This window comes from Eptesicus fuscus, chromosome 22, assembly GCF_027574615.1.
Source record: "Eptesicus fuscus isolate TK198812 chromosome 22, DD_ASM_mEF_20220401, whole genome shotgun sequence".
Taxonomy (NCBI): Eukaryota; Metazoa; Chordata; class Mammalia; order Chiroptera; family Vespertilionidae; genus Eptesicus; species Eptesicus fuscus.
The window spans coordinates 30,031,635-30,046,297 of record NC_072494.1 but is presented as its reverse complement, the minus strand read 5'-3'; the positions used below and the strand labels follow the sequence as shown (position 1 = coordinate 30,046,297).

At 35.5% G+C, this 14,663-nt stretch overlaps 1 protein-coding gene across 2 annotated transcripts in view; it reads left to right on the top strand.

Annotated features, from left to right (window-relative positions):
- PPP2R5A (protein phosphatase 2 regulatory subunit B'alpha) overlaps positions 1–14,663 on the top strand; it is a 74,326-nt gene that overhangs the window by 57,480 nt on the left and 2,183 nt on the right. For both annotated transcript variants that reach the window (XM_054711405.1, XM_008145986.3), the window contains exons 7-12: positions 66–174; positions 777–830; positions 5,676–5,726; positions 5,950–6,069; positions 6,154–6,281; positions 7,118–7,219. In XM_054711405.1, coding sequence (XP_054567380.1) covers positions 66–174; positions 777–830; positions 5,676–5,726; positions 5,950–6,069; positions 6,154–6,281; positions 7,118–7,219 — 564 coding nt within the window. The remainder of the gene's footprint in view (positions 1–65; positions 175–776; positions 831–5,675; positions 5,727–5,949; positions 6,070–6,153; positions 6,282–7,117; positions 7,220–14,663) is intronic.

Sequence of the window (14,663 nt, the reverse complement as noted above, 5' to 3'; positions counted from 1 at the left end):
GCTATAACTTTTAGAAATAAAGTAGTAACTACTTAACCCTTCCCCCTGCCTTTTTTTCCCTCCAGTATTATCAATGGCTTTGCATTGCCACTGAAAGCAGAACATAAACAATTTCTAATGAAGGTTCTTATTCCTATGCATACTGCAAAAGGATTAGCTTTGTTTCATGCTCAGGTAAGCTTCAGAAAACTTTCAAGTTAAATGAATATTGTTTCAAAGACTGATATAAAGGCAGAGAAATTGAGAAGTACTGAGGTGGCAATTTTAAGTATATTTAAGCAATTTGCTTTTTAAGTTGCCCAAAATAAAATTTTATAATTTAAAATATTTTTAGTGTTATTAAATAAGGTCAGTGCATATTGAGTATAGACATAGGAAAGAAAATGTCAAGCTCTTTTCTAGTCCAGGCCCTGACCTACTTAACTAAATGGCATTGAATAAATCCCACATAACTGCAGTGTTCTGTTTAGCTGCAATAACCTAGTTAGTCTCCTCGATTACTACTTAGAGAATAATATATCAGCATGGCATACATGCTGAAAAGGTAAAATGTTAAACTCTAGTCTTACTTCAATTAACTTTATATTCAGAAGTTACTTTCAAGGTGAAACAGTTACACAATTGTGAGTATACTAATTTTTATATAGTATTGAGATTAAGCTAGAGTAAAATTCATCAAAATGAGGTAGTCATTTTTGTTAGCTAAATATAAAAACCCTGTATCACTAAATGTTACTTCACTCAGTAATATTTATAAACTGTCCCTTCCATTTTAGTTAGCCTACTGTGTTGTACAGTTCCTGGAGAAAGATACAACACTAACAGAACCAGTAAGTGGTCTATTTATTTTTATGTTTTGGGTCTACATTGGAGCATTTCATTGTACCTTTCTTTATACTGTTATATACCGTTACAGAGTTATCAACAGTAGTAGTAATGTACTTTAAACTAAAGTCATTGACAAGGAATGAGAGGTTAATCTACATTCAAAGAATAGGGTTAGGAAGAGGAGTTCTCATGAGTTATGTGTCTTGAATAACTTAAATATAAATTAATATTAACATAGTAGTTGAGATGGGTAATGACAGGATCAAATGACTACACTGAAATTTCATATACATATTATCTTCACGGGTAATCTTTTTAATCTTCATTTACCTTTTAAAATTAAAACATACCATTGAAGTCCCAAAATTATTCCCTTTGAGTTTTGTTTTGTCTTTACAAATAGCGTTTTCCCTCTTATTAATGATAAACCACATGATTGGGATTGAAAATATCTCCTTGCCTTTGGAGCTTAAGATATAATCTTGGAATAAAGGTTGTTTACTTTATGAATCAGCATATCAATTCACTAGCATATCAATTCACTATTTGAATTCTACTGCTTACTATTTGACTATCATATGAAGATTCAGGAGAAAATAAAAATGTTATGAAAATTAACTGAAGATTCAAGAAAAACAAAAGATGGCAGGGAGAAATAGGAAAGTATAAAAGAATAAAAAAAAAACTTGGTGAACTGAAAATTTTAATAGTACTTTCTAGGTATCCTAAATCTGAATATTTAAACTAAGAGTTTTTGAAAGATTGCTGAAGGTTTGATGGATTTAAACTGCTATCCCTAGGTGTGCTTGGAAAACTTATGTATTTAGTATTCTCCCTTTGATTTGACCTTTGTATGTGTAAAGGAACAAAAGATGCTTTTGCTACTCACTCCCTTATATTTTGAGTTTTTAGACTTGCAGTTATTTCTGAAAACAGCTAAAAATACTTTTTAAAAATCAGAATTAGAAAGCCCACTCTGTACATGAAGCCACATAAGTTTCTAAAGTGGATTAAAACTTAATACAAATCCATAACTCATTGGAATTGACACAAAGAAAGCCTATAACATAACTGACGGTTCATGTTGGTGAGTAGTAAACAGATATAATTTAAATATATTAAATTAACATGGGTGGCTAGGGGAGATGGTTTCTTTTTAAAGAGGGATGATGGCCAGAAATCTGGCCTTAGATGAGTTGGGTTAATGGAAATAGAAACAGGATGAGGAGATAGTTATGTAAATGTCTAAGTTGACAAAAATATTTTTCAATTCATAAAGATCTGTAGATATGAGAGACCTTGCAGTTTCTACCATAGACTATTCCAGCACCAAAATTATGGCCATGTTACTTGGGTCTCAGCCTTAATATTAATTTCCTAGAAATCTGGCATTCATATCAAAGCTTCCTAAAAATTATAAATAAGCTGTGGCTATTATTTTTACATTCTATACCTAAATTTTGCATTGAAATTATTTTCTGAAATGGAAATGACTTTCTGTTTATGAAAGTAATGTGTGTTAATTTGGTTTACATAATACAAAATCAGAAAGCACAATGTGGAGGTAAACACTTATAAGTGAATATATTTCTAGAAAATTTTTCTGTATTTATGTGTAGGTTAAACAAATGGTGGGAGAGTGCTTTTTATTTTTTCCCCCCCATCTCTCAATATAATGTGAGATGTAATATCTTTCCTTATGAACCTGATTGTTTTGTTCACTGGTAGCATCAGATTCCATTTGGATTACCCTAACATATTTAATCAATCTTCCATTAATGAGCATTGAATTATGGGAGTTCTCATTGTTACAGTCATGTTGCTGGGTGAAGGGGGGTCTTTTAGGGGGTTGGATTTGTGCTGTGTCCTGTCTGTGGTGTTTATTACCAAAAAAAAATGTGTGTGTACAAAACCCCTCAGAACTGTATACCAAAATAAAAATTTTACTGCAAGTAAATTTTTTAAACCAATTAGCCAAAGAATACATGGAAATTTTAACATGTTCTAAGTTGCCTTCCACAGAGTTTGAACAATATAGATGCCTGTTTTCCCTCACCCTAGCAGGATATTAAGTTTTAAGATTTTTGCTGATATTAAAATTTGTTAGCCTAATAGATATGAAATATTTTCATTGGCTTTTTCATTATTACAGGGATTGAGCCATCCTTTTATATGGTTATTGGTCATTTATATTTCTGTGTCCTTTGAAGTTTTTCTTTAATTTTGAATATAGTTTTTAACTAACTTTGCCTTAAAGAACTAAAAAAATTTTTATGTAGTGGAATGTATTCATCATTATGGCTTCTGGCCATACTGACATGCTAAGAAAAATCTTTGAGATGATCAAAATATTCTGTAGTATCACATTCTGGTTATTTTATGGATTTAGTTTCTATCTATAAAAACTTTATCCCATCTATAATTGTTTCCTAGCACTGCCATGACGAATTACCACAAACCTGATGGCTTAAAATGACAGAAATTATTCTCTCACAGTTCTGAAGGCCAGAAGTCCAAAATCAAGGTGTCAGTCAGTAGGGCTGCATTACCTCCAGATGCTCTAGGGAAAGTCCCTTCCTTGCCTCTTCCAGTTTCTGGTGTCTCCAGGTTTTCCTTGGCTTGTGGCTGCAGCGCTCCAATCTCCCATTGCCTCTTCTGTCTTTATGTCTCTTAAAAAGGACACTTGTTGTTGGATTTAGGGCCCACCCAAATAACCCAGGGTGACTTTATATTGAGATCTTTAACTTTTAATTATATCTGTAAAGATCCAATTTCCAAATAAATCACATTCAGAGAGTCTGGGATTAGGGCACACACACACACACATCCCATCTGAAATCGAAATTTGTGTGTGACAAGGGTAAGGAACTGCATTAATTTTCTATTGCTGAATAACATTTAAAAATTTAATGGCTTAAAACAAACATTATCTCATATGAATCAGGATATGATTTATATGAGATGACTTAGCTGGGTCCTATGCTGTAGGGTTTCTTACCAAGAAAGGCTGCAATTGAGGTGTTGTCCAGTCTCATATATAAAGGCTCAGATGAGGAAGGATCTGCTTCTGAGTGCACATTTGTCGAAAATTCAGTTCCTTACATGCTGTTGGAGTGAGGGCCTCGGTTTCTAGCTGGCTGTTGGCCACCAGCCACCCTCAATTCCTTGTCAACGTGGGCATTTCCAAATATAGCAGGTTGCTTTACCAAAGTTGCAAGATGAGAAGGCTTTAGAATCTGCTAGTGAAGTGGAAGTCACCAGGGCAGCCCACACATAAGGATTACAGAAGAGTGTGGATTCAAGAAGTAAAGATCTTGGGAGATTAGGAGTCAGCCTACCAAAGGAGCTACATTTTTTTTTTCCCCTAAATGGTGAGCCACCAGTCTTAGGTACTACGATTTAATTAACTCATCTGTTTCCCGTGGAACTGAAATGCCACCTTTGTCATATTTAAACTATATATATATATATACATACACATACACACACACGAGTCTGTCTAGTTATAACTGTATTTTATGTCTCTTCTGTCAGTTTCAATGCCAATATCATCTTATTAATTTTCCCTCCTCTCCCTCCATCCCATTCATGGTTATTTGCTTTTCATTTATAGCTTTTAGAATAAGTGTTTCTAGTTTTGGAAACTAGAAACACTTATTCTAATTGATAGTAATTCATTTGGCATTTGATTGAAATTATATTAAATTTATAGATTAAGTACAGAAGAAATATCTGTACAATATTGAATCATCTTATCTACTTAGTCTTTCATGATATTCAATGATGTTTTATAGTTTTCACTGTATAAATCTTAAACATTTCTTACCAGTTATATTCTTTATATACATTAGTTTTTGTTATGAAAGGCATTTTTCATTTGATTATAATTAATACTTTATTTTATAAAGGTATATTGATTTTATCTGACCATATATTGAATTTTTCTACTCATTTTAGTAATTTTTTTTCTACCCATTTAAGAATAGTTATTTTAAAATTATAAAAATGTATAATACATACTTAGAGAAATAAATTCTGATATTCCTTTCTAAAGTTATTCATCAAAACCTTTTCATCTTACTAGATTAGCTCCAGCACAATGTTCTCTCCAATTTTAATTTGAATGAGTGTTCTTCATTACTGGACAAGATCAGTAACTATAACAAATCCTAAAAGGCTATTTCCACAAAAGCACCTGGCCCAGATAGTTTTACAGGCTGTTTCAAAGAAAGCATTATATAATGCTTTCTGATAATGATGACTGATGGCTTCTAATAAATTCTTAGTTCTGTCTTCCTAAAATTTTATAAGAATAAATATCAAATAACTGTTCAAATTTTTTGAGATATAATCTACAACTATGAGTGGAACCATCCTGGAATAAATTATAATTGGCTAGATAGTATTCTGTTAATATGCTGTTGGATTCACTTAGTTGCAAAAATTTGTATTATAGTTTGGTTATCAAGATTATGCTAGCTATTAAATAAATTGGGGAGCTTTCTGGTGCTTCGTTTTAAATAACAAGAATTATTTGTCCCTTAGTTTCTCCCTAAAATAACCTACGCTCCTCAGCCCAGCAGTTATTATATTTTATTTTCTTAGTAGCACTTACTGCTATTGAAATTTTATTTATATGTCTAATTGATAACTTATGTTGGTCTCTCTGCTTTATGAAAATCATGAACAGTATCTGGTACAAAGGCATTCAATAAACATTTATAAGTAAAATCTGGGGATACACTTAGATAATACTTCAGAATGAATATTGATATAATCACAATTACTTAAAATTTCCTGGAACTAACTTTATTGCTTAATTACATGCTAAACTTTTCCTTTTGCAGGTGATCAGAGGATTGCTGAAATTTTGGCCAAAAACATGCAGCCAGAAAGAGGTACGTTTGATTCAATAAAAATAGTACATTAAAACACTGGCTCTCAGGGCTATAAACCATGTTTCTTTTGGCCCTGCTACTGAGCAGCTGTTCTATGGGGATTAGAGAGACTTGGTAGAATAACGGTCAAGTCCTTTTGTGTCCACTGAGATAATCGTTTAATGTTTTCTATATTAACATCATATAATTTGTCATGTTTCTTAAAAAAATTTTTTTAACCTAGGTGATGTTTTTAGGAGAAATTGAAGAAATCTTAGATGTCATTGAACCAACACAGTTCAAAAAAATTGAAGAGCCCCTTTTTAAGCAAATATCTAAGTGTGTATCCAGTTCTCATTTTCAGGTATGATGCACTCAGCAAAGCCATTTTTATTTTATACTATTTATTTTCTCTTTTGTTTTTGACATTGATAAATATTTCTTTCAGGTTGCAGAAAGGGCATTGTACTTCTGGAATAATGAATATATTCTTAGTTTGATTGAGGAGAATATTGATAAAATTCTGCCAATTATGTTTGGTAGTTTGTACAAAATCTCCAAGGAACACTGGAATCAGTAAGTGTCTTTGGCTTTTTAACCTTTTTATCATTTGCTCTCCTAACTCATACATAAAGCCTATGCAGATTTGGAACTTATTCCAAGGTTAACATCACATAGTATATACCTTTATAAGATGTAAATATACATGTGTTTGTATGTTCTTAATTTGAATTTAAAATTACAAATCTCCCTGAAGGTAGGACTTTCTAGTGTGACATTCTGCACCAGACCAGTATGTGGTCAGACCCAGCTAATATTTGTGGAGATGCACAAATGACTGCGAATGCCAGGTTGGGTTGACCTGCTGCTAATAACACTCTCATCTCTACAGGTAGCACTATGGCAGGGAGAAGCTGAAGTGCTTAAGGTCATATAAGTGATGCTTAGATGGCATATATTCTAACTTCTATGACATCATGTTCGTTTTGTTTTTATTTTTTTAGAGGAAGGGAGAGGGATAGAGAGAAACATCATTGACTGGCTGTTCCTGCATGCCCCCTACTGGTGACCTATTGTTTCCTGGGTCAGCACTCAATCGCTGAGCCACAGCAGCTGGGTTCGTGTCCTTTTAAAGCTGCTGTTCCTCGGGGTTTGAGACTCTAGAGCAGACATGAAGTTAACCATAGCGTTTTTAGTGAAAGTTTAATCTGAGCATGACACATGGGTGAGGACAGGGTTTGGAATCAGACCATCTCTACCACCACTGGCTATGTGACCTGTAGCATCTCCTCTTTTCATCTCTAAAACGGATTGAGTGAACCAGCCAACATTTAACTCCTTCCAGAGATGATAGTGTTACATTTCCTGTTAGAGGCATCAATAACCCAGCACTGGCTTATTTTTCGTTTTAGGACCATCGTAGCACTGGTTTACAATGTGCTGAAAACCCTAATGGAAATGAATGGCAAGCTTTTCGATGATCTTACTAGTTCATACAAAGCTGAAAGACAAAGGTATTTGACATTTTAAATTACATTTTAGGTTAGCTGAATGTGATTCCGTATAATAAGATATTTTCTCCAAGTTAGAATTATCATGTTTAAAAAATAAGCATAATGATTTAAAAGTCTCAATACTTTTAAGTTATTTCCAGGTAAACTTCCCCTAATGGTTGGTTAGATTATGATTTTAATATGAATCAGAAATCTTATGTTGGTTTCTTTCTGAGCCTTAGACTTCCTCAGTCTCGTAGCACTTGAATGCAATGTGCTAAAAACCCTAATGAAAATGAACGGCAAGCTTTTTGTACAATTTAATTTTTTAAATATTTATAAAAATCATTGTTGTCACCATGGGCTTCCATAGTGAGCTTTACTCTTCATCTACTCCTTGCACAATGGGGTTTTTCTTAAGCTCCCCATTTAAACAAGGTGGTATTTTAAAGTCAGCATAGTTCACTTATGGAAAGAGAACTCACATAACGATATGCCTATCACTCATACTGTTAATATTTTGTTCTTGCAGTAATATATATTTTAGAGAATAAAATATAGTACACAGCATTTAGGAACTTGGCTTAGTGCTTAGTGATTACCTCTTTTTTTTTTTTTGAGAATTTCATAGATTATACAAAATAATCTAAAAATCACTTCCTTCTCATTCATATATTATTTCAAACTTCAGGTGGGAGTAACCACTGTACTTGAGCCCACCTGTCATTTGAGGATAATAGCTACCATTTACTTCTAATGAGTATATTACCTACTCTGTTTGGAAAAGCTCATCTATTTCTATTAGTCATGGTTTTCTTGTGCCAGGTAGAAAAAGCATAATTTTATTCAAGGCCATCCTAGTCTACCAATAACTAAGTCAATGCATCATTTCTTCTAAATAGCCCTCTTTTAGATAGGAATATATATTAGGTATATAGTTTGAGCCCCAGGAACAAATGGAAAGAAAACATGACTAAGAATAATCATTATATCTTAATCTGCATAGATTAGCACCTCTGTCCCCTTAAATCATATATAACTTCAGAACTATAAGCCCACATTCTTACATTCAGAATTGAAATTAAGTACTTGAAACAACATATAAAATAGTTTGAATTTGTTGGGGGTTTTTTTTGAGAGAGAAATTATTCGAACTTTGAAGTTTTCATTTGATGTGTAAGAGACGAGAGAGCAAGTTACAGACTGGTTAGTGCCTAGGAAAGTGATACATTCCAGCTGAAAATGGTCTCAGACTGACCTTGTGGCCAGTCTTTCTGTATGTAGAAGAGTGATCTTGACTATAATAGTAACTATAAGAGGTCCATGTAAAAGTACTTTGGTCAAGACTTCCAGTTACAGAAACACTGTGCTCACCTTCTCCCACATTAAAATTACAAAAAAAAAAACCCATCATCGAGAACCACCCAAAGACTAGCTGAATAGAACCCTTATAACCAAGGTGTTATAAAGAAGCCACAATAAGGAGTCTGATGGGAGGGATATCTTGACTGCAGAGGTTCCCCTCACCCGTGCAGGTAGGAGGAATGCCCATAACATCTGGCTGTGAAAACCAGCAGGGATTATGTCCAAGTGAGAAAGAGGGCTGCTGAAGTCCCAGGCATTCCCCTTGAGGGGCCTGCACCAGGGACCTACAGGGCAAGACTTGGAGAGGCAAAGCAGCTTTCTGAAATGGAAGCACTGGTAGGTACAAATCTGAGCTCTCCATTAACCTTGCTAACACCACATGCTCCTGCGTTGGTGAGTCCTTAAAACTCTGCCCCATTGGGGCGGGGGGGGGGGGGTAAGATTAACAAAAGAATTTATATGCATATCCCATGGACACAGACAATAGTGTGGTGATGGAAGTCAATGGGGGGTGGGGGAGGATGACATCCTGTAATACTTTCAACAATAAAGATACTTTTTTTCTGCCCCATGCCATCTGCCTTGGCTTGCACAGTGGACTTTAAGGTCCACAAACCACCAATCAGATTGGTCTCAACTTGCACTGTAATTTCCATTAGGTGGCTCCAAGCTGGGAATTAGCTGTGGCCATGGTAGCTCAGACCATAGCTTCCAATAAGCAGCCACAGATCTCACCTCACATTGTGCTGCCCAGCACTACTGGCAGCCAATCTTGGTTTGCTGCATACCCTCTTCCAAATGCCTCCAAACCCAGCACAAGTGACAACCAACCCTAAATCACTTTGTAGCTCCCACCAGATGGCCCCAAGCTGGGCACAAATGGCTAACATGGGCCTGCCCTGGAGCCCCCCACCCCTCCCAAAACCAAGACACCTGTTGGCCAGCTTCATTTCAAAGCAGAGCATCCCTACCCAACCAGTTCCACAAAAGCACACCTGAAGGGTAGACTCAGTTCACACCAGAGCTCCACTAAAGCAACTCCTGCTACATGGAGTCTGCACCCACACAGCAGTTTATCCGCTGTAGTCACTGACATGCCGACAGCAATCAAGACAAAACAGAAGGGCACACAACACACAGAAGGAACACCCCTGCAGCACCCATCTCAAGGGCACCTACTACATAAGATAACTCTGCCAAGACTGTGACCTAATAAAAAGAAACACGCAGAGTCAGCCAAAATGAGACAAAAGAAACATACCAAATAAAAGAATAGGACAAGACGAAATAGCGGCATGCAAACTACCAGAAGCAGAGTTCTAAATACTAGTACAAAGGATGTTCAATGAACTTAGGGAAAGAATAGATGAACTCATTGAGAAGTTCGGAAGAGAGATATGGAATATAAAAATGGAGATAGGAAGAATGCATTACAGGGAATCAACAACAGATTAGAAAAAGCAGAGGGATGAATCAGATCTGGAAGACAGTAAAAAATACCCCAATTGGAACACAAAAATAATTTTTAAAATGAGAATAGTTTGAGGGACCTCTGGACCAACATCAAACATAACATTTGTATCATAGGAGTACCAAAGGACAAGAGAGAGAGCAAGGGATTAAAAACCTATTAGAGGAAATAATGACTGAAAACTTCTCTAACCTGGTGAAAGAAATAGTCATATTAATCCGAGAGTCCCACCTAAAGACACATCATAGCCTTGGCTGGGTGGCTGTTGGTTGGAGAGTCCTGTACACCAAAAGGCTGCCAGTTCGATTCCTAGTAGGGGCCCATATGGGAGGCAACTGATTGATGTTTCTTCCTGTCGTCGTCCCCCCCGCCCCTTCCTCTCTAAAAAGCTCAATAAAACATATCCTCAGGTGAGGATTTAAAAAAAGACCATTATAATTTAAAAGGTTAAAAGACAAAGAGAATCTTAAGAGCAGTGAATTGCATACAAGGGAGCTCTCAAGACTGTCAACTGATTTCTCAACAGAAACTTTGCAGACCAGAGGGATTGGCATGAAATATTTAAAGTGATAAAAAGCAAGGACCTACCCAGCAAGGCTGTCATTTAAAATAGTAAGACAGCCCTAGCTGGTTTGGCCCAGTGGATAGAGCATCCGCCTGCGGACTGAAGGGTCCTGGGTTCAATTCTGGTCAAGGGCACATACCTATATTGCAGGTTTGAATCCCCAGTGGGGTTGTGCAGGAGGCAGCTGATCAGTGATTCTCTCTCATCATTGATGATTCTAGCTCTCTTTCCCTTCCTCACTGAAATCAATAAAAATATATTTTCTTAAAGACATCAGAGCAGCCATTTTAAAAAAATGAAATAAAATAAAATTGTAGACAGATAAAGAGCTTCCCAGAAAAAAAAAAAAAAAGCTAAAAGAGTTCATCACTACCAAATTAGTAATACAAGAAATGTTAGAGGGACTTCTTTAAGAAATAGGGGTGGTAGGATAAAAAATATGAGTAATAAAATGGCAGTAACCAATACCTATCAATAATTACTTTAAATGTAAATGGACTAAGTGCTCCAATCAAAAGACATAATGTTGGCTGAAAGATAAGAAAACAAGACCCATACATATGCTGCCCATGAGAAACCCACTTCTGATCAAATGGCACATGGAGACTGAAAGTAAAGAAATGGAAAAAGACATTTCATTCAAAATGGTAATGCAAAAAAAAAAAAAAGGTAGCAATACTTAGAAAAATAGACTTTAAAACCAAGGCTATACAAGAGACAAAGAAGGACATTTCATAATGATCACAGGACCAATATAAAAAGAGACTATAACCCTCGTAACAAACATTTTCACATCCAGTGTGGGAGCACCTAAAATTATAAAGCAAATATTGGTGGACGTAAAAGGAAAGATAGTAACACAGACATAGTAGGGGACTTTAACACCCTATTGACATCAATGGATAGATCACCCAGACAGAAAATCAACAAGGAAGCGGTGCTTAAATGACAAATTAAACCAAATGGATTTAATTAATATGTTTAGATCACTTCACCCAAAGCAGCAGAATATACATTCTTTTCAAGTGCATATGGACTGTTTTCCAGGATAAACCACATGTTAGGATGCAAAACATGTCTCAATAAATTTAAGAAGATTGAAATAATATCAAGTATCTTCTTGGATCACAATGGTATGAAGTTAGAAATCAGTTATAAGAAGGAAACTGGAAAACACAAATACATAGAGGCTAAATAAAATACTACTTAACAAGATAAAGACAGAAAGAAAGATGCCCTGAGACAAATGAAAACACAGTGACCCCAAATCTATGGATATAGCAGTTCTAAGGAAATTCATAGCAATATAGGTCTACCTCATGAAAAAAAACCTCAAATAAGCTATCTAACCTTATACTTAAAGGAATCAGAAAAAGAACAAACAAAATCCAAAGTGAGCAGGAAGAAGGAAATAATAAAGACCTGAGCAGAAATAAAGTTTTAAAAAACAATAGATCAATGAAACCAAGAGCTACTCTTTGAAAACATAAAATTGATAAACCTTTAACTCAACTCATTAAGGAAAAAAAGAAAACCCAAATAAAATCAGAAATGAATGGGAAGTGACAACTGATACCATAGAAATATAAAGGATTAAAAGAAAATTCTATGGCCCTGGCTGGTGTGGCTCAGTTGATTGGGCATCATCCCATGCACTGAAAGATGGTCAGTTCCATTCCCATTCAGGGCACGTGCACAGTTGCGGGATCTATCCTTGGTAAGGGGTGTGCAAGAGACAGCCAATCAATGTTTTTCTCTCTCCCTTTTCCTTCCTCTCTAAAAATCAATTTTAAAAATATTTTTAAAAAATACTATGAACAACTAGGTGCCAACAAATTAGAGACAATCTGGAAGAAATGGATAAATTCCTAGAAACATAAAATCTTCCAAGACTGAATTCTGAAGAAACAAAATCTGAACAGACTGATTACAACCAATGAAATCAAAGCAGTAAAAAACAAAACAAAAAAAAAAACCAACAAACAAGTTCTGGACCAGATGGCTTCACAGGTGAATTTTACCAAACATTCAAAGAATTACCACCCTCAAACTATTAAAAAAAATTGAAGGTGAGAGAAGGCTCCCAAGCTTGTTTTATAAAGCTAGCATTATTCTAATTCCCAAACCAGACAAAGACACGACAACAAAAGTATAGGGTAGGCCAATAGCCCTGATGAACCTAGATGTAAAAAATCCTTAACAAAATATTAGAAAACTGAGCCCTAGCCGGTTTGGCTCAGTGAGTAGAGGTCAGCCTGGGGACTATAGAGACCCAGGTTCAATTCTGACCAAGGGCACATGCCCAGGTTTTGGCTCAATCCCGCCCAGCCCTCCTCCCACCCCCTTAGGGGGATGTGCAGGAGGCAGCCAATCAATGATTCTCTCATCTGTGATGTTTCTCTTTCTCTCTGTCCCTTCCTCTCTGAAATCAATTTTTAAAAAAATTAGAAAACTGAATTCCCTGATACATTGTAAAGATCAGGCACCATGATCAAGTGGGATTCATCCTAGGATTCAAGGATGATTCTACACCTGTAAATCAAGTGATATACCACATAAAATGGATAAAAATCATGATCATATCAACAGATGCAGAAAAAGCATTTGATAAAAACTCTCAGCAAAGTGGGGTAGAGGGAACATATCTCAACCTAAGAAAGGCCATATATGGCAAACCGACGGCTAATATCATGCTCAGTGGTGCAAAGCTAAATGCTTTTTCTTTAAGATCAGGAACAAGACAAAGATGTCTACTTACCCCACTTTTATTGAACATGATATTGGAAGTCCTAGCCACAGCAATAAGACAAGCAAATAAAGAGGCATCCATATTGCAAAGGAAGAAGTAAAACTGTCATTATTTGCAGATGACATACTATATAGAGAGCACCCTAAAGAATCCACCAAAAAACTATTAGAACTAAAATAGAAAGATACAAAATTAATGCTGAGAAATCGGTTGCATAAGAAAACAATCCCACTTACAAATGCATCAAAAAGGATAAAATATCTAGGAATAAATTTCACCAAAGAAGTATAAGACCTGTACTCAGAAAACTAAGACACTGAAGAAAGAAATTAGAAAAGATACAAATAAGTGGAAGGATATACTATGCTCATAGAGGAGCAGTTTCTATCAAAATACCAATGGCATTTTTCACAGAACTAGAACAAATTCTATTTATATACAACTACAAGGACCCAAAGAAATCTTGAAAGAAGAATAAAGCTGGAGGTGTCATGCTACCTAGTAAACTATACTACAAGACTATAGTAATTAAAACGGGATGCTACTGGCATGAAAACAGATCAATGGAACAGGTTAAAGAGCCCAGAAATAAATGACACCTATATGGCCAATTATAATAAAAGAAGCAAAAATATGCAATGGAGTAATGCCACATTCTTTTAAAAAATGATACTGGGAAAACTGGACAAACACAAAAGAATAAAACTGGGTCACTTTCTTACACCATATAGAAGAATAAACTCAAAATGGATTTTAAGACCCAAAACCATAAAACTCATAGAAGAAAACATAGGAAGTAAGCCCTTTGACATTGTCTTAGTATATTTGGATATGTCTCCTCTAGCAAGAGAAACAAAAGTATGTACATGAAAATAAAATTTTAAAAAAACCACCTACTGAATAGAAGATATTTGCCAATGATACATCCAATAAGGGTTTAAAATCTAAACTACATAAGGAATTCATACCATTTAACACACACACACACACAGGATGGAGGACTTGAATAGAAATTGTCCCAAGAACACATACAGATGGCCAACAAAGGAAAAGATGCTCAACATCAGGGAAATGCAAATTAAAACCACAAGGAGATATCACCTCACACCTATCAGAAGGGTTATCATCAATAAATTGACAACCAAGCATTGGAGAGGATGTGATGTAGAGAAATCCCTTTGAAAACTAGGAAATTCTACACAAACATGGATGATTCGTGGTGGCTGGTGACATGGCTTCATGTGCCTGAGTCTAGAGTCCCCACTGGAGTGGAGGAAGAACCCAAGAAGAAGAATCATGTGCTCTGTCGGGATTG